Genomic DNA, 21,554 nt, shown 5'->3' with positions numbered 1-21,554 from the left:
TCCGCTCGAGTTTATTCAATGTACTGTAATATACACTGTTATACTATTTTATTGGAAAGGAATTATTTTTGTGTGAATCTTCTTGGAGTTGTTTAAAAGCGTATCCTTTTACTTCTTTTCTTCAGAAAACATCTAATTTAGGTCTTAAAGTGACAAATATACACCTCACACCAGATTCTGCCTACACACACTTCATCTCCTGAACTAACATAGTACAGTATAAGTCAAAATAATTGTTTGTTAAAATTTTTTTTTATTGAAAACAATCTGCCTCAAAAAATATCATACAATAGTAACAATATCAGAAAGGTAGGTATTGTAATAATGTTTAAATTTAAAAATGTGAAAAAAAAATGAATGTTTATACATACATTACAAATGAAATATATTAACTACTAGGTTATTTTAGTAATGCATACACAAGTACAGAATATCAGAAATCAATGAATCATGTGTCTAAATGTGGCATTATTAGGCTAATTTGCTTTGAGAAAAACATTGATGCCATTGGCCTATACAAAAAATCAAGGCAATTAGACAAAATATTTATATAAACAATTATACTAATATTGGTAGGCATAAAATAAGTGTATATAAACTTTCCTTAAATAATAACAGTACAGGGCCTTACCAATTTATTTAATACATAATATATGAACTATATTACACAAAAGAAATGTAAATGAATTTATAAGGACATAATTATTATCAAAACTAGTCAATATAATTAAATTTTAAACTCATTACTAGCATTATAAATAAAATTTTAAAAAGATGAGAATGCAAGTGAATATCAGATTCTTAGTCCTCATTATACACATAATAATATTAAAATATAAAACAATCATGTAGCCTTTAATGAATTTACATGGTCTATTCAAATAAATTTAAATAAAAGGGTCATAATATGTCTTCGTCTCCAGTTCGTAGAAAATGAAGTTAGGATTCCATTCATTTCAACAATAAAAAATATTCAAAATATCCTGCCAGTTTGCGTTCAAGAGTACAACCTGCTTAGTTTTTAATACGAGTACTGCTTTCTATACACATAACTTTGATTTCTGCAACAACAAAAAATCTCTGTAATAATGTACTTTAATTACTGCAATAATCTAGGTATAGATTATGTTGACCGGGCCAGTGAGAGGGCGTTCGACTGTACTACCATAAGTCCTCTAGGTGTATACAACTTACTTCTTGTCTACAAAGTGTATAGTAGTATGCTAATAGTACTATTATTAGATTAGGTAGTTGGGAGTAGATTGGAGAGATACATCTATTTATAAGAGAGTACTGTATATATGGAACTATCTGTGTTAGTTGCCTTTGTATTTTTAGTTATACTGTAATACCAATAGGTACTGTGTATTGGGATGCAATTCAACAGTTATGAATAAAAATAGTCCTGTGTACTCTGTATATTGGAGGAAATAAGCATAAGAGCAAGTCTTGACCACAGGGTGTAAGTCAGTCACTATTTTGAATCAGTAGTATGACTTCTTAGGATTTAATTAATTTTAAAATTATCATTGTATGATCGAAAAGAAATATTATAATATCTAACTTTCTCCTTTATATAAATATATTATTTTATCCAAGGGGTTGCAAACACAAGTGTTCACATGTATTGCACCTTTGTCCTGTCTTTATGTTGTCCGTAATGTTACTGCACTAACGGGTGACCGGTAAACGAGCTTCGCTCTTACGGTTATTCATTGTTCATCTCTTATGTTCAGAAATTGAAATGGTAAATAAACTGAAACTGAAACTGTGCTTATGTGGTCCAGGTTGACGAGCCAGGAATAATGGTAGTGCCAGTATACCGTGTAGTTTAGCCTCAAGGCAATACCATGTAGCTGGAGTAGCTTGGACAAATACAGTAGAAATTTATGAGACTTGGTGTGTGATGATTCAGTATGATAAATTTGTGCTGTGAAAGACAAAATTGTAGAATTATGAAGAAAATATTGTAAAATATAACAAGGAAATTATACTATAGTATAATTAAGGGATAACCGTATAATATATAATAAATAATAATAAATGCAATGGCAATTACTTATATTATGTATACATTACAATATTACAAATAAATTCATATATTATTTTATTATGATAAGGAAATCTGTTTTTGAATGAGAAAAAGCCATCCCAACCCAGATTTGAACCCAGCTATCAATACAGCTATAAAACAAAATAAACCATATTGTAGCCGGACTGGGTAGCGTAGACTTACTTGAGGCCTAGGCCTAGTACAATTAGCTAGAAGGATACAGGTCAACCCGTACCCATGCCAACTCGCTCGTACCCAAATTTTGGTTTACTTATCCAAAATGTTGGCTTACTCGTACCCATCATGGGCTGACTGCCTAGTAGTAGTAGTAGCCTAGCCTAAGGCAGCAGGCCCGGCCCTAGCCTACTACAACTTAAGTCTAGGCCTAGCCTAGTACTAGTAGGCCTAGGCCTAGTAGTTAACATCATACATACGCCCTAGAGCCTAGTAGTAGCTACCTAGTACTCTACTAGCTAGGCCTAGGTAGTAGCAGTATTAGTTATTGTAGTAGTATTATTGTATTGTAGTATTAGTTGTAGCTGTCCGGTGGTCCTTGGTCACTTGTCTAACTAGCTACGTCTAGGCTAGATCCCCTAGTAGGCCTAGGCCTAGTACGTAGTAAAGATAATTAGTTATTCTTCAACAGTCACACAATTCAGATTCTGCCGCTGATTGTTAGTGAGCAGGGGGAGGGAGAGAAAGAGTTAGAAGAACTGAAATAAGTCGTGACGTATAATAAACATCATACAAAATAATAATATAACTAACGAATCCGTATAATATAATAATGTTGTATGTTATAAAGTAAGGTAAATGCGTTTAATATAATACAATTATATTATAATATAATGTATTTTATTAATAATATAATAGTAAATGTTCATAATATAATGCCAAAACCGAATAATATAATACAAAAAGTCAATAATTTGTTACATTTTTCACATAATATATTAGAAATAGATATAATATAATGCTAAAACCAAGTAATATAATGCAAAACGTATAATTCATTACAATACAATATATAATATAATAAAAAAATGATATAATAATATAATATTTTGAATACTTCAGACAGCTGAGGCTTGCCATACTAGGATCTAGGCGGCGATTCTATTTAATTTTAGTAATAAAATTACTATTTTAACACATATGTCGTTTCATACGTATAATATTATTACGAGTTGAAATCTAGTTTACAGTCAAAGTTGAAACGCTTGCCTCTACGCGCTATATAAGAATGAACTATTATTATGTTATGTTATTATGTTAACTAACATGCCTCAATAATAAAGAAAATAAATGCATGGTCGATTGACAATAGGGAACAAAGATGGCATATTTCCAATTATAATGTTATTATGAGATTACATTGAATATTTCAATATTATTTTTATATAGTGCTTTCTTAAGGAATCTACTTCAATTTACGTATTTGTTGTAAAAAAAAAAGATCTTAGTTTAGTTCAGTTTGAGTTGTAGGGCTTACTCGTCATCCAATTCTCGTAACCTAACGCTTTTGAAAAAAGGCCATGTATCCTACTACTTTCAAGAAAGTCATAACTATTAGAGATGGTCCAAAACAATTGTTGCTGTAATTGATGCCACCCAATTCTGCAGTTGCCATGAGATAGAACAGACGCATTTCATCAAGAAAGGAGTTTGCTGTACTAAATAGTATATTGTCTGACTCTGAAAGATAACTTAAAAGTACTTATACTATAGTTAGACTCGTTTCTGATGACTTGCGATAGTCAGTTAGAATCTATCTCATGACAGCTGCAGAATCACTATGACAAAAGTTGACTCCTAATATTGTGGAGAACGCCATTTCAATGAAATAATCAGTGTGAGTATCTAAAGTTCAATATTTTAGCAACATTTCTTTTCAAATGAATAATAGTCTGCATGGGTCTTATCAGGAATTCGGATATATATCTCTAACCATCATTAGGGGCATTCACTTTGCGATGACTAGGACCTATATTCAGATTGATTTTTTTCAGCGACGACCGTGTACATAGTCTGGGATACAGAATCATAGGTTATCACTTGGACCTAATAATCGACAAAACAGTACATTTATGAACGAAGTTATCGACCATGCAATAAGATTTGTAAGCAACTTGAATCTGTACAATGAATGAATTTAACGTAAATGAAATATAAACAAATTACATCAAAAGGATAATGTATATGTTTTATTGTTGCATCCTTAACATCGTCAATTCCACCCAAGTTATCACCTTAATCATGTTTGGTGTATTACTAGATTTAACAGATTAATAGAAATGAGTTATTACTCAAGTTCACAAACAAAGTTACTTGCACGTACTTATCAGATAATATCCATCAATATTGAGACTTTAAGGTTGCGTGTGTGTCACTTCATAAATAAACCATGTTTCTTTAAATTATTGTGAGTTAATTATCATTGCACCGTTGATTTAATTCAACGTAAATCAAAACATAAAATGACAATACCATCAATAGGACATCATAATGTTTTATATTATATCCTGTTAAGCGGAAATATATACAGTGCTGTCTAAATTACATTGGCCTAGTGTACTACTAGAACGAATATATCAGACGACAACTATAAATCATGGTGAATCTGTTACATTACGTTATTATTTCAAGTCTAGCTATTGGCAATGTGTATTCAGGTTGGTATTCTGTAGTCATTTACCCATAATTTCTTTACCCGTGTATAGGTCCTGTTTCTGCTTCAAAAAAAATATTCGAATCTAGCATAGCTCATTGGCGAAAGTTCCGTATTTTTAGTTGTATAAAAAATGTCTCCCGCCGTCTCTGTAATGATGATGGAATTTTCAATTTAATTAGAGTATTATAATTATTATTTTCTGAATTATTAAAAAATGAAGCAGATTATGAGGTTGTGAATGGTTGTCCGGTGGATTTCACATTACCAACAGATGACGGCGAACCAGATCGAGTTACCTACTGGACAGAACCAACAGCAATCGATAACTCAGAAAGTGTTTCTGTCGCTCAGTCACACACAATTGGCTCAACATTTTATCTTGGTAACACTACAGTTACATATAATTTCACATACCGTCCAGGAAACATAGCTTTATGTGAATTCACAGTAACAATTATTGGTAAGATGTGAGCTTCGAAGTATTATATTAGTTTATTTCGATATCTATATATCTTGTATTTTATTGACGGTGCAATTCTTTGAATTGTGATTACTTATGCCTATACATATATGCAGATTGTAGTGTTTCTTATTTTATTTGTATCTGGACATTGAATTCAAATTTCGTTTAATTATAATACTTGTAATAGTATTTGTCATTACAGTATGAAATTTTTATATTTCAAGACACTGAAGATCCTATAGTAAGTTGCCCGAGTAACATCGTCGCCAACTCAAATGATGACAGTTCTACGATGACATATACAGCAGCGTCAACTGACAACGTTGGTGTAACTTCTGAAAGTTTTAATATTCCTTCTGGGTCGATCTTTGAATCTGGTGAAACTACTGTGATTTTTACGGCGTCAGATTCGTCTGGTAACCAGGCAACCTGTTCGTTCACTGTCACAGTCAAAGGTAGGGTTTGCGCTGGCAAGGTAAACGGTGTCAACATACATATACCGTCTACAAAAAAGTTGGTGGTGCTACTACTGTTATAACGACGACTTACAATAAAAAGAATGACGCTTCAAAATGCTGATGAACTTATTGTAGAAGGCTATGTGAGAGACTAAGACATTAACAAAGCAGTGGTCCGATTTTAGACAAATATAGTAGAACTATGATGCTACAGTTGTAGACGACACAAACTAGGTCTACTACAGTCACTGGCCTCACAAATCCTCTACAACGTTTAATCTGAACGTCTACTAGTACATAATCCGCATTAAATACCACTTTTCCGTTCAGTAGAACTAATACTGCACAGCACATGGTTTGTAATTAACCAATCAAATGGTGAAGTTCTGGTTTAGGCCTACCTGAGTAATTGCATAATAAAACATTTATGATACTGTAGACGTACCACAATATTAAAACTGAAAACCACAACAACTCTTGTGCAACTTTCACATATTTCCTTTTTACAGCTTCTTCAAGTTTGATAACAATAGTATTAGTATGGTTATTTGCTATTTTTATTATTGGAGTGTTGGTGGTTGTTGCTGGAATTGCATTTAAATGCAAAAAATCTACAAAGGAGGTTTGTCACTATTTGCATATCATTTGTCTAGAAGTAGACTAGACTAGATTTTACGTAACAAAATCGACTAGGCCTATTCAGAGTACAAGGTCGGGTTTGACAACACTTTCTGTACAATCCCACTTTATTCAAATTTGATACGTCATGTCAATCGAACAGTGTTGAATTGACAGACCATCATTTTGTCTTTTTTTAATTCACAATAAGAAAATATATTTGTAAATTCATGAAAAAAAGTATTTCAAATAATTTGTTATCCTCAGAGTAGGTAACGAGGATCTACTTATTTAAATCATTTTATTACTTTACATTAAAAACGGTACCTTATTCACATTACGTAACCCTTTTAAAATAAACATCCTACTCTTTCTATTTCTCTTAACACCTCGTTATTTACTGTAACCTTTATTTCAAATATTTTATTACAATGTTCTAAAACGTTTTTGTTTTAGCAAACGCCGCAAGTGGAGATTAAAGACACGACAACCATAGAGCCATGTGAAATAGACAAAAATAGATCTACGAATTCAAGTTCAAGACAACCTGATGTAAGTTTATAACTTTACTCCACTCGGCCAGGTTAAACCACTGCGCCTCGCCCACTCAATTACTGAATACAGAATACACGTTCCACCACCCAAGGTTACACAATAAATACTTTCATTTAGATGCAATGTACAAGCGTCTCAATTGTTTTACTTTGTTGTCAAATGTTCACTTCAAAACAATTGAGGCACACAATCGGTGAAAATTCCGTCTTTCTTCTCATACAAATTTAAATTTCCTCCTTATCTCGTTCTTTAAAATAATAATTTTTATGATTCTTTCGACATTTTTTCGAACCTTTGATTTAATTATGTTCTAAATGTTCTATAACACATTTTTTTAAGGCACAGCCACACACAGCTGCACTGGTGCACATGGAGCCGGAGACTAGATCATTACATGAATACATGACAACTATTCAGCCAGGTGGCTTAGTCAATGCCACTTTATATATAACTGTAGAAGATACGGTTGAAGAAACAAAGAAAAGGGAAACGGTTTACATTAATCTTAAGTCGACAAAGAAATGAACGCAATTCTGTAAAGAATTATAATTGTACTATTGTTTTTATTTTTAGCATAAAGCATTAAGGTTTTGGGCAATCTTTTTTCATTCATTCATTCAAGTTAATAACTTTTTAAATCAAATCAAAATAAAAATAAAAAACATTTCTTTCAATTTACAAATAATTTATGAAATTAAAACAGACTGAAAAAGAAAGAAGTGGGAATAAATTTCTTTAAGTTTTGAAAGTGTCAAAGTCCAAAAAAATAAAATCAAAGAGAAACTTGTGTTGTAAACAGTAACTTGACATACGTTTTATATTATAACTTTTCTACATAAGTACAGTTTTAAAGTTACATTTCGTCGTTGTTGCAGTATATCTCTTCTTTCTATTTTATTCATGTTTTCAGCTTAGGCAGCATAATACTCAGCAGATTATATTCCGGTGTTTTAAATTTGAATTTGGGAGTATTACACAATTCTGAGACAAATATGTATTTTCATGTTTATCCTGGATAGATGGGTCACTGATAGGTCATGGGTCATGGGTCATAGATGGGTCACTGAAATCCGAAAATGACGAATGTTTGTTTGCTCGATGGCCAACAATTAGGGAATACGATGAGGATTATCATTGAACTTTGATTAATGAGAATGTGATTGTTTTTCATATTTAATTCATGATCGTCATATTCTTACATCAGGTGCACAGTACAAACGAAAATTAGAACTATAATTGATGTAATTTTCTTGCAATTATGTTTTAGAAATTAGGTAATTAATTAGAAAATACTGAATGCATGGTCATTTAATTGTAGTTAACTGAATATTATATTTTACTTCTCTTTACAGATATTAACTAGCTATAATAGTAGGTTTGACGACATGTAAACATTGTTATTTCACGGGAATTCAATCAAAATACATTTTGTCTTTCTTCTGTCTTTGCAAAAGGTTAACTGATTCAGGGAGATGTATCTCTCTGCCTGATTTAACAGTAGTAAGCCTACAGTATACTGGATTTTACCTGTCACCTACATGTCTAAAATGTAGGCCAGAAGTCCGGAAAGATTTCACTTGCTTCGGTATATTTGTAGACTATCAATGTTATTGTGTTGATATTTGTGTTAGAATTATAATGTTACTGTTACTGTTTTATTAAAAATTAATAATTGTACACTGTACTGATAATTGTATTCTTAACCAACTGACGTCACTAAAAGCAGGTTAAATTAACGTAAATACAAATGTGATAGCACCAAACATTTAAAAAAAAATTATGTTATGAAAGTGTGATATAATGGAGTACTTCGATGACGATCAGCATTAAGTTGTTTAAAAATGCATTTAAATTATACAGTCCATCCATTAATCAGTACATATGGCAACAACAACAGTAGTTGTATTTTAGAAAGATGCACAATAGATAGTGAGTTATTAGAACATTATATATAAAAGGACATCAGCACTGAGGTCTACAATCACAACGATGTGCCAAGCTCTCCAAAATAACAAAATACAGAGTACAGTATATACAATTGTGAAATTAAGATTCACAAGTTAAAATATATCTTTGTGCGTTTTTTAGTACAATAAAGAAGATAAAAACAATATAGTCGTCTTACAACACTCGACTAAGACAATTATTTGTAAGAGGGGGTTATAAACAATAGTTGTATATACCACAGTAAGGCAAATGCTCTGACAATCGTTTGCGTCAACTATAGGCCTAAACATAGACATAAACATGCAACAATTAAACATTAAAATTAATAGAATTTATAAAGTTTAACAAAATAAAATAATGCACAGAATGATAAGAATCAAAAGGGAAATCAATTAAAACATTGAATTAAATTAAATTGGCCATCTCAGAGAGAAAAGACAGGAAATAGGAAGTAACTAAACAAGGAGAAGATGGTTCTTGAGCAACAATTTGAAAGAAGAGTAAGATGAAGCAAGACGGGCATCAAAAGGAAGAGAATTAATCAAAATTGAAGCATTGAAGCTAAAAGACTGTTTGAAAAGTTCCAAGTAAAATCTGGGTATAAGGAGAGATCACTGTCTGCATGCATGAATCAAGACCCATGCCAATATCATTAACTACTGATCATGTTTATTTGACCATTTGAACCCGTTTTAATCTTTTTTCCCCTTATTCAATTTCACAATTATTCATCAAAATAGTTACTTGCATTATAATGACTACTAATCAAAGTTAAATAATTGTAGCGGTGCTCATTGTCACTTTATACGTGAGAGAGCATGGAGAGAGTACAAATATTCAGGAAACACTGTATCGTACAAAGTGATCATCCATGCATATATATATATAATATTTGGTAACTTTCAAGCAAATTAAATATGTACAATATAATATTAAATAAACAACGAAATTACAATGCTCGGATTACAAGGACACAAACCATGTCTATTTGTATATTATTTCCTGTTCTCAATGTCAGATAGGTTTGAAGCTCATTATACAACATAGGGCCTATTTATCATTTTTGGAGCGCCTTTTATCTTTAATAATTAGTTTGTCATCAGGAAGAAAATGAACGTAAACATGCTGGCTTTGTTACATTACATTATGTTAACCCTAACTATAAGTAATGTGTATACAGGTAAGATATTGAACTCGTTTCAAAAGATAAAATCTCATATTTTATTAGCGGCGGACGATTGTGCAAACATGTACGGGAAACGTTTCCCCTCGTTAGTGTGAAGCTTTTTAAAATGGTGCATATATTTATACAAACTTCGACCGGTATTCAATTACGTTAATGCTTTGTTTTTAAAATTATCCAAACATCTGAATAGCTGCTGACAGCGTATTATAAATAATAAAAAGTGCTGTGTTTTAGTTGTGTAAATTGTTTATTTATAGCTCTGTCTATCAAACTAGTTTGAAAAAAGTGTGATGTGCCCAAATATGGTAGTGATATGCTTAAATATGGTAGTGATATGAAAGCATGTCCATATATCGGCACATCACATTTTTTTCACATAAAGTTTGATAGTGTAGACAGAGTTTAAGCCAGTTAATATGTAGCTCTTTTAGTTTGAGTTGATAAGGTGTATTTGCAAAATCCAGAATCACGAAGCAGCTTTTATCTGATTGCTGATGACACGTTTCTGAATTTTGCAAATGTTGGAAAGTTATAAGCTTCTTCTTATTCGTTCAGCCATATTTCTTATCGGTATCTACGTTTTCAATGACAACAAAATAAACATCATTTTTTGTTCAGCCCCTCCTGTATGGTCAAATTGCCCGTCAGATATCGAACAAAATACAGAACCTAATTCAAATCAGGCGACGGTCACGTGGACGGCACCAACTGTAAGTGATGATACTACACCATTGTCAGAACTTGTCATTCAAGAAATTTACAATCCTGCGTTGGCGACTCCAAGTGTATTTTTAATTGGAACTACTGAAGTTCGCTATACTGCTACTGATGGAGATACAGAAGTTGGCTCGTGTATTTTTAATGTCACTATCATCGGTGAGTATAATAATAATAATAATTTATGTCATTTCAACACTATAGTAATTCGGGTGGTGTTTTAGAATGAATTAAAGAAGCCTTGCGTGTTATACTTAGATGCATCGTATACTAATTGTATATACTGCTTCCGCCAGGAGAAAGACTTGGAACTGGCCAATCATGGGCCAATATATAAAGAAACGCGTACCATTTACAAAAATACTAAATGATTGAATTTAAAATGCTTATATCATTTCTTTTTCCAGTACCATGCAGTGACTTCCAGTGTGTCCCGGGTACCATACCATGTATTACAGATAATGTTACGTGTGATCAGAACATTGACTGTATAGATGGAGCAGATGAATCAATGTGCTTAGGTTTACAACCATGGAACTTTGCTTCAATTAGTAAGTTTACAATAATCCTTAGAAAATGTTATTGACCATAATTTAGTTCATATCCACTTATTACTTTATACTTATCCACTTATTACTTTAACTCTAGTTACAGTTTAGAGTACTTAATTCACAACTAGGAAACGTTACTGAGTAAATTCTAGTTTAGTACTTATTGTAGTTCACAAGCAGGGAACGATACTTTGCCGAATAAGTTTTACCCGCTAAGTTACAGTTTGTGTACTATTTCTACAGTTTACAAGTTTACTTTAAGTTTCAGCTGGTGAAAATGACATCATACTGACATTGGATCGTGAATACGGGGCAATATACGCAGGACGGTTAACCAACGGGACGTCTGAATTACAAACTTATTATTTCAACAGTACATATGGATTTTCTGGAATCGAGTACGATCCAGTTTTACAAGAAATTTATTTAACAGACGTTGATAAAGGACAGATACTAAAGACACAGCTCAGCGGAGAAAGTTTAACTGTTGTTGTCAGTGAAAACATAATATGTAAGTAAACCATATTTAATTAAAAGTTAATTTAAAACCTACACCAAAATGAGTAAATTTAATTGAAAGTTAATTTAAAACCTACACCAAAAATGAGTCGAGAGAATTTAATTGAAAGTTAATTTAAAACTTACACCAAAATGAGTGAATTAAGAAGAAACCTCATTGTAATGTTTCAGATCCAGATGGAGTCGCTATTGACCAAATATATAGAACTATTTTTTGGACTGACAAAGAAACCGATAGCATTGAATCTGTGCAAATGGATGGAAGTGATCGAAAAACTATATTTACAGGCATTTACAATCCAAGAGGAATTGCTGTGCTCCCATCAAACAGGTAAAATAACACACGATTCTGGACAGCTTGATTGTTTTGTACGTAATCCCAAAAATAACAACATTTCTTACATACATGAGTGTTTGTGTGATACGTGAACGAACGACCGTAAACAAATTATCTAGTCTGATACGCACAAACAAACTCACTTTGGAATTCGAAGGTTTCAAAATATTCTGGTATTTTTGTTATTCGCCTGACATTTTCGAAATATAAGTGCAATTCATGAGGACCTAGCAGCTCTATTTTTCAAAGTGTTCTTAGCCCTGGTAAGGCTGGTCCTGGAGACTTAATCAGAATTGGGTTGCGAACACAATTCTATTTTGAGAACGGAGAGGGCGGGTTTTCGACCTCTTTGATCAAGCACCCTCTCTGTTAACACGATCACATTAAGTTGAAGACAATTTTTCCTCCCTCCCGCCCAATATTTAGACACTTATGGCAATAGGGCTATTTTTCTCTGAGCATCCCTGTTGTGTTTACTTAGAATTGGAAAATTATTGCTATATAACTTAAATTTGCACAATTTGTACAGTTTTACATGGGCGAATATTCATTTACTAATTAAACTATTTAAGCCAGAAATTATGTTGTATGCGTCTTTATTTATTATTCTATGAGTTTGTTAATTGCCGCAGTCTCCAAGTAGCAAAATATATTTTGTTTCATATTTCAAAGTTTTCTCAGGTCATCCACAGAGGGAGTTCCGCATTTAAAATTTTCGCACAGACAGTAACCAACCTACACCTCTGAAGTGCAGGTAGTAGCACAATACAGCAGGAGGGAAATTTACACCACTGTTTTTATTTAGGCCATATCAAACGAAATCAACTGGACATGATATGTGCATAATTATTATTTACAATAGTGTAGGACCAGTGAACTGAAAGATTGGTTTAGCTGTAGAACTAGAAATAATTTACAACTATTTTAGTGATTGGAAATGTGACAACAATGGATGATAATCTGTTTTCGTTACTCCTGAAGTGAACGTGCTATTAAAATGCCGAACGTAGGCAAGCAGAAAACAATATAATCGTGATAGTTGCACAAGGAATAAATAATGTTGGTTGATCCTTATTAAATTACTAAAAAAGAAGGTCTTATGCTATAGAGTTGCAAGATTCTGTATATTTTCTCTAGAACATTATTTTGGTCTGATGGTACCAGTTTCGTTTACCGTAGCACATACGAGGGTCAAGATAGGCAACAGATAGCAACAGAATTACTTGGATATATTAATGGTCTATCATTGGATGTGCAAGGTACAGTATTTTATATCAAAGAAAGTTTTTGAAAATATCGTGAATGATGTTTATAACTATTTTTCTTAATTTTGTTTTTTAAGGTGGTTGGCTGTATTATGGCTTTGATTTTTATGGTAATCATGGATCTGGTATTTATAGAAGTGATTACTGGGGTAATTCATGGCAGACTGTTTATCAATCACCCTTTGGTAGATTTTTTGACGTGTTTTACTTTCAAGGCTTCATTTATTATACGGATTGGGACGAAGAAGACGTGAAGAAAGTTGTAGCAACCCAAAACGCTAATATACCAACACCAGTCACTACAAAGTTATATCACCAACCTTCATCCCAAGCTACAGGGGTTATCATTATACCTTACAAAGGTCTGTCATCATATTTTTTTGTTTAATGTAACACATTTTATTCGTAAATCTTCATTTTTTAATTTCAGTCAGTGCACTGTTTTCAATTATACTTTATTAATATTAGTAATGTATCAATACCAACAACACTTGAAGTACACTCTGCATAATATGGGTTTTCTTGAAGAAATATTATTCGTATTCGCATAATATTCTGTATTTCCATCAGTAATAATTTACAAAAACATCATACTTGTATCGGTATAGCATCAACGACTAGTGACGTGTAGCAACGTTGAAGTCGAGATACGCATGCCCCTCAGAGAAGTAATTGGTTTTTCGGAAAGTTTCACATTATCAACAAATGATGGAAGACCGATACATGTATCTACTGAATAGAAATAACAGTAACTTTCACTCAGTCACGTCACATCACACATGGATCAATTCCATCTGAGTACATGAGACAAATAATTTCATTTAGTTTTAGTTTAGTTTATATATAGAACATATTTCATCTTTCACCGAATGGAATTATTTGCCCCATTGCATGCATGTAAAACATTAATTATTTGTTTTATAACAAACTTACTGTCAATTATTTCAACACAACCGAACAACATACCTCCTGGGCTATCGTAAATACGTAATCAAATTCAGGTTAGTACATATCGCTCTACAAACACGTTTTTATTGAGTACAATTCTGTAAATGCTACTAGAGACACCAAGACGAGTATGAGTAAGCTCTGAAGTATCAGTTTGTTTGTTGGAAGTCCTCTTTAGTGTCTGTGAAGACACTCTTGTGTTTTAAGTTACTGTAATTGTGCTACTTACGCATACACATGGAATGTATTGATACGAGCTGTAGAGATGTATTACTTCAAGCTCACAAGTAAAATGAGTGCACCTTGTAGTGTATTAAGCATCGTGTGGACGCTAATCGGAAGTAACGTAATATTTCCTCAGACGTAAGGCCGTCTGAACATCAAATAGTTTCTTGATCAAGCAAAACAAGAGGATGTTCACAGTTGATCCTAAGCAACCAAGGAAAATGTTCGTTTACTGTTACAATCAAAGAAGATGGATTGTACTTTACTTAGATCGCAAGATGCACCGTCGCAGACTGAGCGAAGAGAAAGTAATGTTATGCAAAATATTAATATGCGCATGCCCAGTATACGGTATTTGTGATGGATTTAAATTGGCCACCGAAGATGATGAAAACAATGATGAATCAAGATGAGATGATTTCTGATAGACTGCTGATAACCCGTTAGTTTCGTTGCCATAACACAATCTGTAGAATAGAGTCCAAACGATTTTTACCTCCTCCTAAAATTTCTACCGGTCTGTGAGTAGCAACACATGGGATATGCAAGTGACTTTGAGGGTGATAATTGTGAAAATAAATAAATTCAACAAATGTTTCGAAAAAAGTTATGAAAATATAATTATAACATACTTTAGAAATTGTATGACAATCAATAAAGCAATAATGTCTACTTCATAATCTTCATAAAGTTATCTATAACATTATTTATAAAATAATTATTTTCGTCTTATAGTGTGTACTAAGCAGTGTAACAATGGTGGAACATGTATGGTAAACAATGGTGTAGACGAATGCAAATGTCCGACTGATTTTGCGGGTGAAAACTGTGAATGTACGTAATTAAACAAAACGTTTCAAAAAATATAAATATAACCTATACTTACACATTTGGATGTATCCATTGACAGTCAAATGCAGCAAAGGTTCTGTCAAAAGGTGGAAGGCCAGGCCAAATTCATATCCTAGAATATCAGCCTCTTACAGAAATCCAACCATGTTCTACAATATCAGACTTTAAAGCTCAACAAACATTTTATCTTGTTCACTTTGTATTGTATATATTTGATGTTTTTTGTATATTTTATCAGGGAAGAGTGTTCACTCTTCCCTGATTGTATTGATATTAATGATGAAGTAAGAGAAGTTATTCTGTTTGGGCTTTCGGTATATTACTCCTGGAAAATTGTCTAATTTGTTAACCGGCCCAATAACTATTATTATAGGATTTACGACACTTCAATTTTATACAACTTCATTGTTGTCCAAAACGGAATTATAAATTATCGTGTTTTACAGCTTCATCAATTTCGATAGATATTGCAATAGGATTGTTCTTTGCCGGCATTGTTATAGGACTGTTGGTTGCCGCTGGCGTCGCATTTATATACAAAATATCTACAAAGGTATGTTAGTTATTCCATGCATGAAGTAAAACAGGTCCGTTATAATTACGTGCGTTTTTAATGTAAGTTAATGATTAGCTCAGCTACAAGCATTTCAGATATAATATTTTGTTAAATGTACAAATATTAGAAATGTGAAAGAGAAAAAATGAAATAATCAAATAAAAATGGTAAAATAAAAAGGCAAAATCTGATATAAAAACACCTGACGATACCAAACCTGGTGAAATGTTTATTTATTTTATTATTTATTTCTTTATTTGAATTCACAAAATAATATGAATAAAAGTATCATAACCCTCAAATTCAATTACATCTGATAACGATTTTTGCCACACCATTTTTCTTTTCGTTTTTTTTTAAATTCCTTTCCTTACATTAGTGGACAGAAGAATAGAGATTTTACTCTGTAAAATATTTTTCTCCATTGATAAGAAACTGGTTTTTGTTTTCATTTTTTTAATCGTGTAAAACAAAACAAAAAATGAAATGTGACTTACCGTTCATGCATGGTGCTTTCACATTGCCTTCTTGGTGATTCGGGGTTCAAAGGTTCCAAAAAACTACGTACACGCAACTGGTTTATAAATCTAATTTCTTTTACGGACAGAGCAAATAATACAGTTGCATTATTAATTCACAAATATAGATATTATACTGTATATCTCTATAAATAACATTATAAAAGAAAGTGTTTTCAAACAAATCAAATATGTTTTTACAATTCACTATTCACAGAAGAAACGGACTGAAAACGGATTTACAAGTGAACAGGATGTAAGTTACTTTACACAATGTCATAAAAATAAACTCATCTTTTTTTTTTTTTTTGGTGATTCATATCTGACTTTGTCATTTAGGCGTTATATAAATCCAGAATATTATTATTATTATTTATGTATTTTTTTTATTTTTTTTATATTCATTTATTTATTGACTACTTTTGAAACATATATACTTTTTGAATTGTTTTTTTTTTCTGGTAAAGTTTCTCCAGCATAAGCACATTCTACTTTAAAAACAAAACTCTCATGTTATTATAATGATGTATCTTTTGAAAATAAAATTGAATTGAAATTTACTGTACAACTCATTATTCTAAACAGTAATTAAAAATTCTTTCGTATTTTCATTTAGGTGCAACATTCGATGCACACTTAGTTCATGTTACTGTTAGAACGTTTTAATTGCAGGCCACAATTTTATTTTCAGGCACACATGGACACTGGGGAATTGCATGAATACAAGACAACCATAGAGCCAATTTGCATAGACAATGAAATGTATATGACTGTAGAAGACACGGTTAAAGAAGAAACAAACAAAGGAAAGAGAAACTCTGTACATTAATTTAAATAAGTCGAAAAAGAAATGAACGTAATTCTTCAGCATAAAGCATTACGGTTTTGAGCAATCTTTTTTTCTCATTTTTTAAAAATAAAATAAAAATAAAAAACATTTCTTTCAATTTACAAATAATTTATGACATTAAAACAGACTTGAAAAGAAAGAAGTGGGAATAAATTTGTTTAAGTTTTTAAGTGGCAAATAACTTGGCATACGTTTTATATTATAACTTTACTATATAAGTACAGTTTTAAAGCTACGTTTCGTCGTCGTTGTTACAGTATATCTTTTCTTTTTATTTTACATGTTTTCAGCTTAAGCAGCATAGTACTTAGCAGATTATATTCCGGTGTTTTAAAATTGAATTTAGTAATATTACAAAATTCTGAGACAAATATGTATTTTCATGTTTATCCTGGATAGATGGGTCACTGAAATCTGAAAATGAGGAATTTTTGTTTGCTCGATGGGCAAAAATTAGGGAATACGATGAGGATTATCATTAAACTTTGATTAAAGAGAATGTGATTGTTTTTCATATTTAATTCATGATCGTCATATTCTTACATCAGGTGTACAGTACAAACTAAAATTAGAACTATAATTGATGTCATTTTATTACATTTTTGTTTTAGAATTTAGGTTATCAATTAGAAAATATTTAATGCATGGTCATTTAATTGTAGTTATCTGAATATTATATTTTACTTCTCTTTACAGATATTAGGCTAACTAGCTATATAAGTCGGTTTCACGACATGTAAAAAATACATTTTGTCTTTCTTCTGTCTTTGCAAAAGCTTACCTGATTCAGGGAGATGTATCTCTCTGCCTGATTGAACAGTAGTAGGACTATAGTATACTGGATTTTACCTGTCACCTACATGTCTAAAATGTAGGCCCGAAGTCCGGAAAGATTTCACTTCGGTATATTCGTAGACTTTCAATGTTATTGTGTTGATATTTGGGTTAATGTTAATGTTACTGTTTTATTAAGAATTAATAATTGTACCTATACTGTACTGATAATTGTATTCTTAACTAACTGACGTCACAAAAACACATGGACCCACTAAAGGCAGGTTAAATTAACAGGAGGAAATACAAATGTGATAGCACCAAACATTTGTAAATGTTAAAACAATTTATATTATGAAAATGTGATATAATGGAGTACTGCAATGATGATCAGCATTAAGTTTTTTTAAAATGTATTTAAATTATCAGTATATATGGCAACAACAACAGTCGTTGTATTTTGGAAATATGCACAATAGATAGAGTTATTTGAACATTTTATAAGAGGATATCAGCACTTAGGTCTACAATCACAACAATGTGCCAAGCTCTCCAAAATAACAAAATACAGAGTAGCCTACAGTATATACAATTGTGAAATTGAAATTCACAAGTTAGATTATATCTTTGTGCGTTTTTTAGTACAATAAAGAAGATAAAAACAATACAGTCGTCTTAAAACACTCGACTCGAGGAAGACAATTATCCGTAAAAGAGGGGGTTATAAACAATAGTTGTTATACACCACAGTAAGGCAAATGCTCTGACAATCGTTTGCGTCAACTATCCAGTCGTCATAGAGAGCGCCCTTTCGATCACAGTGAATACAATTTATAATTTATTAAATTTCATTTCAATTATTTTACGAGTGTGGTCCGAAGCTGCTCATCAGGGACTTCACATAACATGAAACAATTAACAATTAAATTAAAATAAATAGAATTTATAAAGATTAACAAAATAAAATAATGCACAGAATTATTAGAATCAAAAGGGAAATCAATTGAAACATTGAATTTAATTAAATTGGTTATATCAGAGAGGAAAGACAGGAAAAAGGATGCAATTAAAACAAAAAGATGGTTCTTGAGAAAAAATTTGAAAGAACAGTAAGTTGAAGCAAGACGGGTCTAAAGGAAGAAACTAAGTTGGAGCATTGAAGCTAAAAGACTGTTTAAAAAGTTCCAAGGTCTGGGTATAAGGAGAGATCACCGTCTGCATGGAATGAATCAATAAACATTATCATTACATATTCATCATATTTTTTGTGTAGGCCTATATTTTATCATTTGAACTCGATTTAATCTTTTTTTCCTTATTCAAGTTCAAAATTATTCATCAAAATAGTTTTGCATTCTTTACATTGTAATAGTAGGCTACTAATCAAAGTTAAATCATTGTACTGGTGATTATTGTCACTTTATACGTGAGAGAGCATGGAGAGAGGACAAATATTCAGGAAACACTGTATCGTACAAAGTGATCATCCATGCATATATATATAATATTTGGTAACTTTTAAGCATTTTAAATATGTACAAAAAAGGTTAAATGAACAACGAAATTACAATGCTCGGATTAAAATGACACAAACCATGTATATTATTTGTATTTTATTTCCTGTTCTCAACGTCAGATAGGTTTGAAGCCCAAAATAAGGGCATATTCAACATTTTTGGAGCGCCTTTTATCTTTAATAATTAGTTTGTCATCAGGAAGAACATGAACGTAAACATGCTGGCTTTGTTACATTACATTATGTTAAGCCTAACTATACGTAATGTGTATACAGGTAAGACATTGAACTCGTTTCAAAAGTTGAAATCTCATATTTTATTAGCGACGGACGATTGTACGGGAAACGTTTCCCCTCATCAGTGTGAAGCCTTTTAAAATGGTGCATATATTTATACAAACTTGCACCGGTATTCAATTACGTTAGCGCTTTGTTTTTAAAATTATCTGAACATCTGAATAGCTACACTGACAGCGTATTATAAATAATACAAAGTGTTGTGTTTTAGGTGTGTAAATTGTTTATTTATAGCTCTGTCCACACTATCAAAGTAGTTTGACAAAAATGTGTGATGTGCCCAAATATGGTAATGATATGCTTAAATATGGTAGTGATATGACATCATGTCCATATATCGGCACATTACATGTTTTCACATAAAGTTTGATAGTGTAGACAGAGTTTAATCCAGTTAATATGTAGTTTTTTTAGTTTGAGTTGATAAGGTGCAAAATCCAGAATCATGAAGCAGCTTTCATCAGATTGCTGATGACACGATTCTGAATTTTGCAAATGTTGGAAGTAATAAGCTTCTTCTTATTAGTTCCGCCATATTTCTTATCGGTATCTACGTTTTCAATGACAACAAAATAAACATGTTTTTTGTTTAGCCCCTCCTGTATGGTCAAATTGCCCGTCAGATATCGAACAAAATACAGAACCTAATTCAAATCAGGCGACGGTCACGTGGACGGTACCAACTGTAAGTGATGATACTACACCATTGTCAGGACTTGTCATTCAAGAAATATACAATCCTGCGTTGGCGACTCCAAGTGTATTTTTAATTGGAACTACTGAAGTTCGCTATACTGCTACTGATGGAGATACAGAAGTTGGCTCGTGTATTTTTAATGTCACTATCATCGGTGAGTATAATAATAATAATAATTTATGTCATTTCAACACTATAGTAATTCGGGTGGTGTTTTAGAATGAATTAAAGAAGCCTTGCGTGTTATACTTAGATGCATCGTATACTAATTGTATATACTGCTTCCGCCAGGAGAAAGACTTGGAACTGGCCAATCATGGGCCAATATATAAAGAAACGCGTACCATTTACAAAAATACTAAATGATTGAATTTAAAATGCTTATATCATTTCTTTTTCCAGTACCATGCAGTGACTTCCAGTGTGTCCCGGGTACCATACCATGTATTACAGATAATGTTACGTGTGATCAGAACATTGACTGTATAGATGGAGCAGATGAATCAATGTGCTTAGGTTTACAACCATGGAACTTTGCTTCAATTAGTAAGTTTACAATAATCCTTAGAAAATGTTATTGACCATAATTTAGTTCATATCCACTTATTACTTTATACTTATCCACTTATTACTTTAACTCTAGTTACAGTTTAGAGTACTTAATTCACAACTAGGAAACGTTACTGAGTAAATTCTAGTTTAGTACTTATTGTAGTTCACACGCAGGGAACGATACTTTGCCGAATAAGTTTTACCCGCTAAGTTACAGTTTGTGTACTATTTCTACAGTTTACAAGTTTACTTTAAGTTTCAGCTGGTGAAAATGACATCATACTGACATTGGATCGTGAATACGGGGCAATATACGCAGGACGGTTAACCAACGGGACGTCTGAATTACAAACTTATTATTTCAACAGTACATATGGATTTTCTGGAATCGAGTACGATCCAGTTTTACAAGAAATTTATTTAACAGAC

The 21,554-nt window shown here is 31.9% G+C and overlaps 1 protein-coding gene across 1 annotated transcript; it reads left to right on the top strand.

Annotated features, from left to right (window-relative positions):
• Positions 1-4,664: 4,664 nt before the first annotated feature.
• Positions 4,665-7,343, top strand: LOC144841377 (uncharacterized). The gene is made up of 6 exons (XM_078697696.1): positions 4,665-4,725; positions 4,948-5,184; positions 5,412-5,642; positions 6,155-6,267; positions 6,720-6,815; positions 7,158-7,343. Exons 1-6 carry the CDS (start codon positions 4,665-4,667, stop codon positions 7,341-7,343), a joined length of 924 nt encoding a protein of 307 aa, XP_078553822.1.
• Positions 7,344-21,554: the final 14,211 nt, after the last annotated feature.

Source organism: Antedon bifida, chromosome 4, assembly GCF_963402885.1.
Source record: "Antedon bifida chromosome 4, ecAntBifi1.1, whole genome shotgun sequence".
Taxonomy (NCBI): Eukaryota; Metazoa; Echinodermata; class Crinoidea; order Comatulida; family Antedonidae; genus Antedon; species Antedon bifida.
This window is presented reverse-complemented; position numbering and strand designations above follow the sequence as displayed.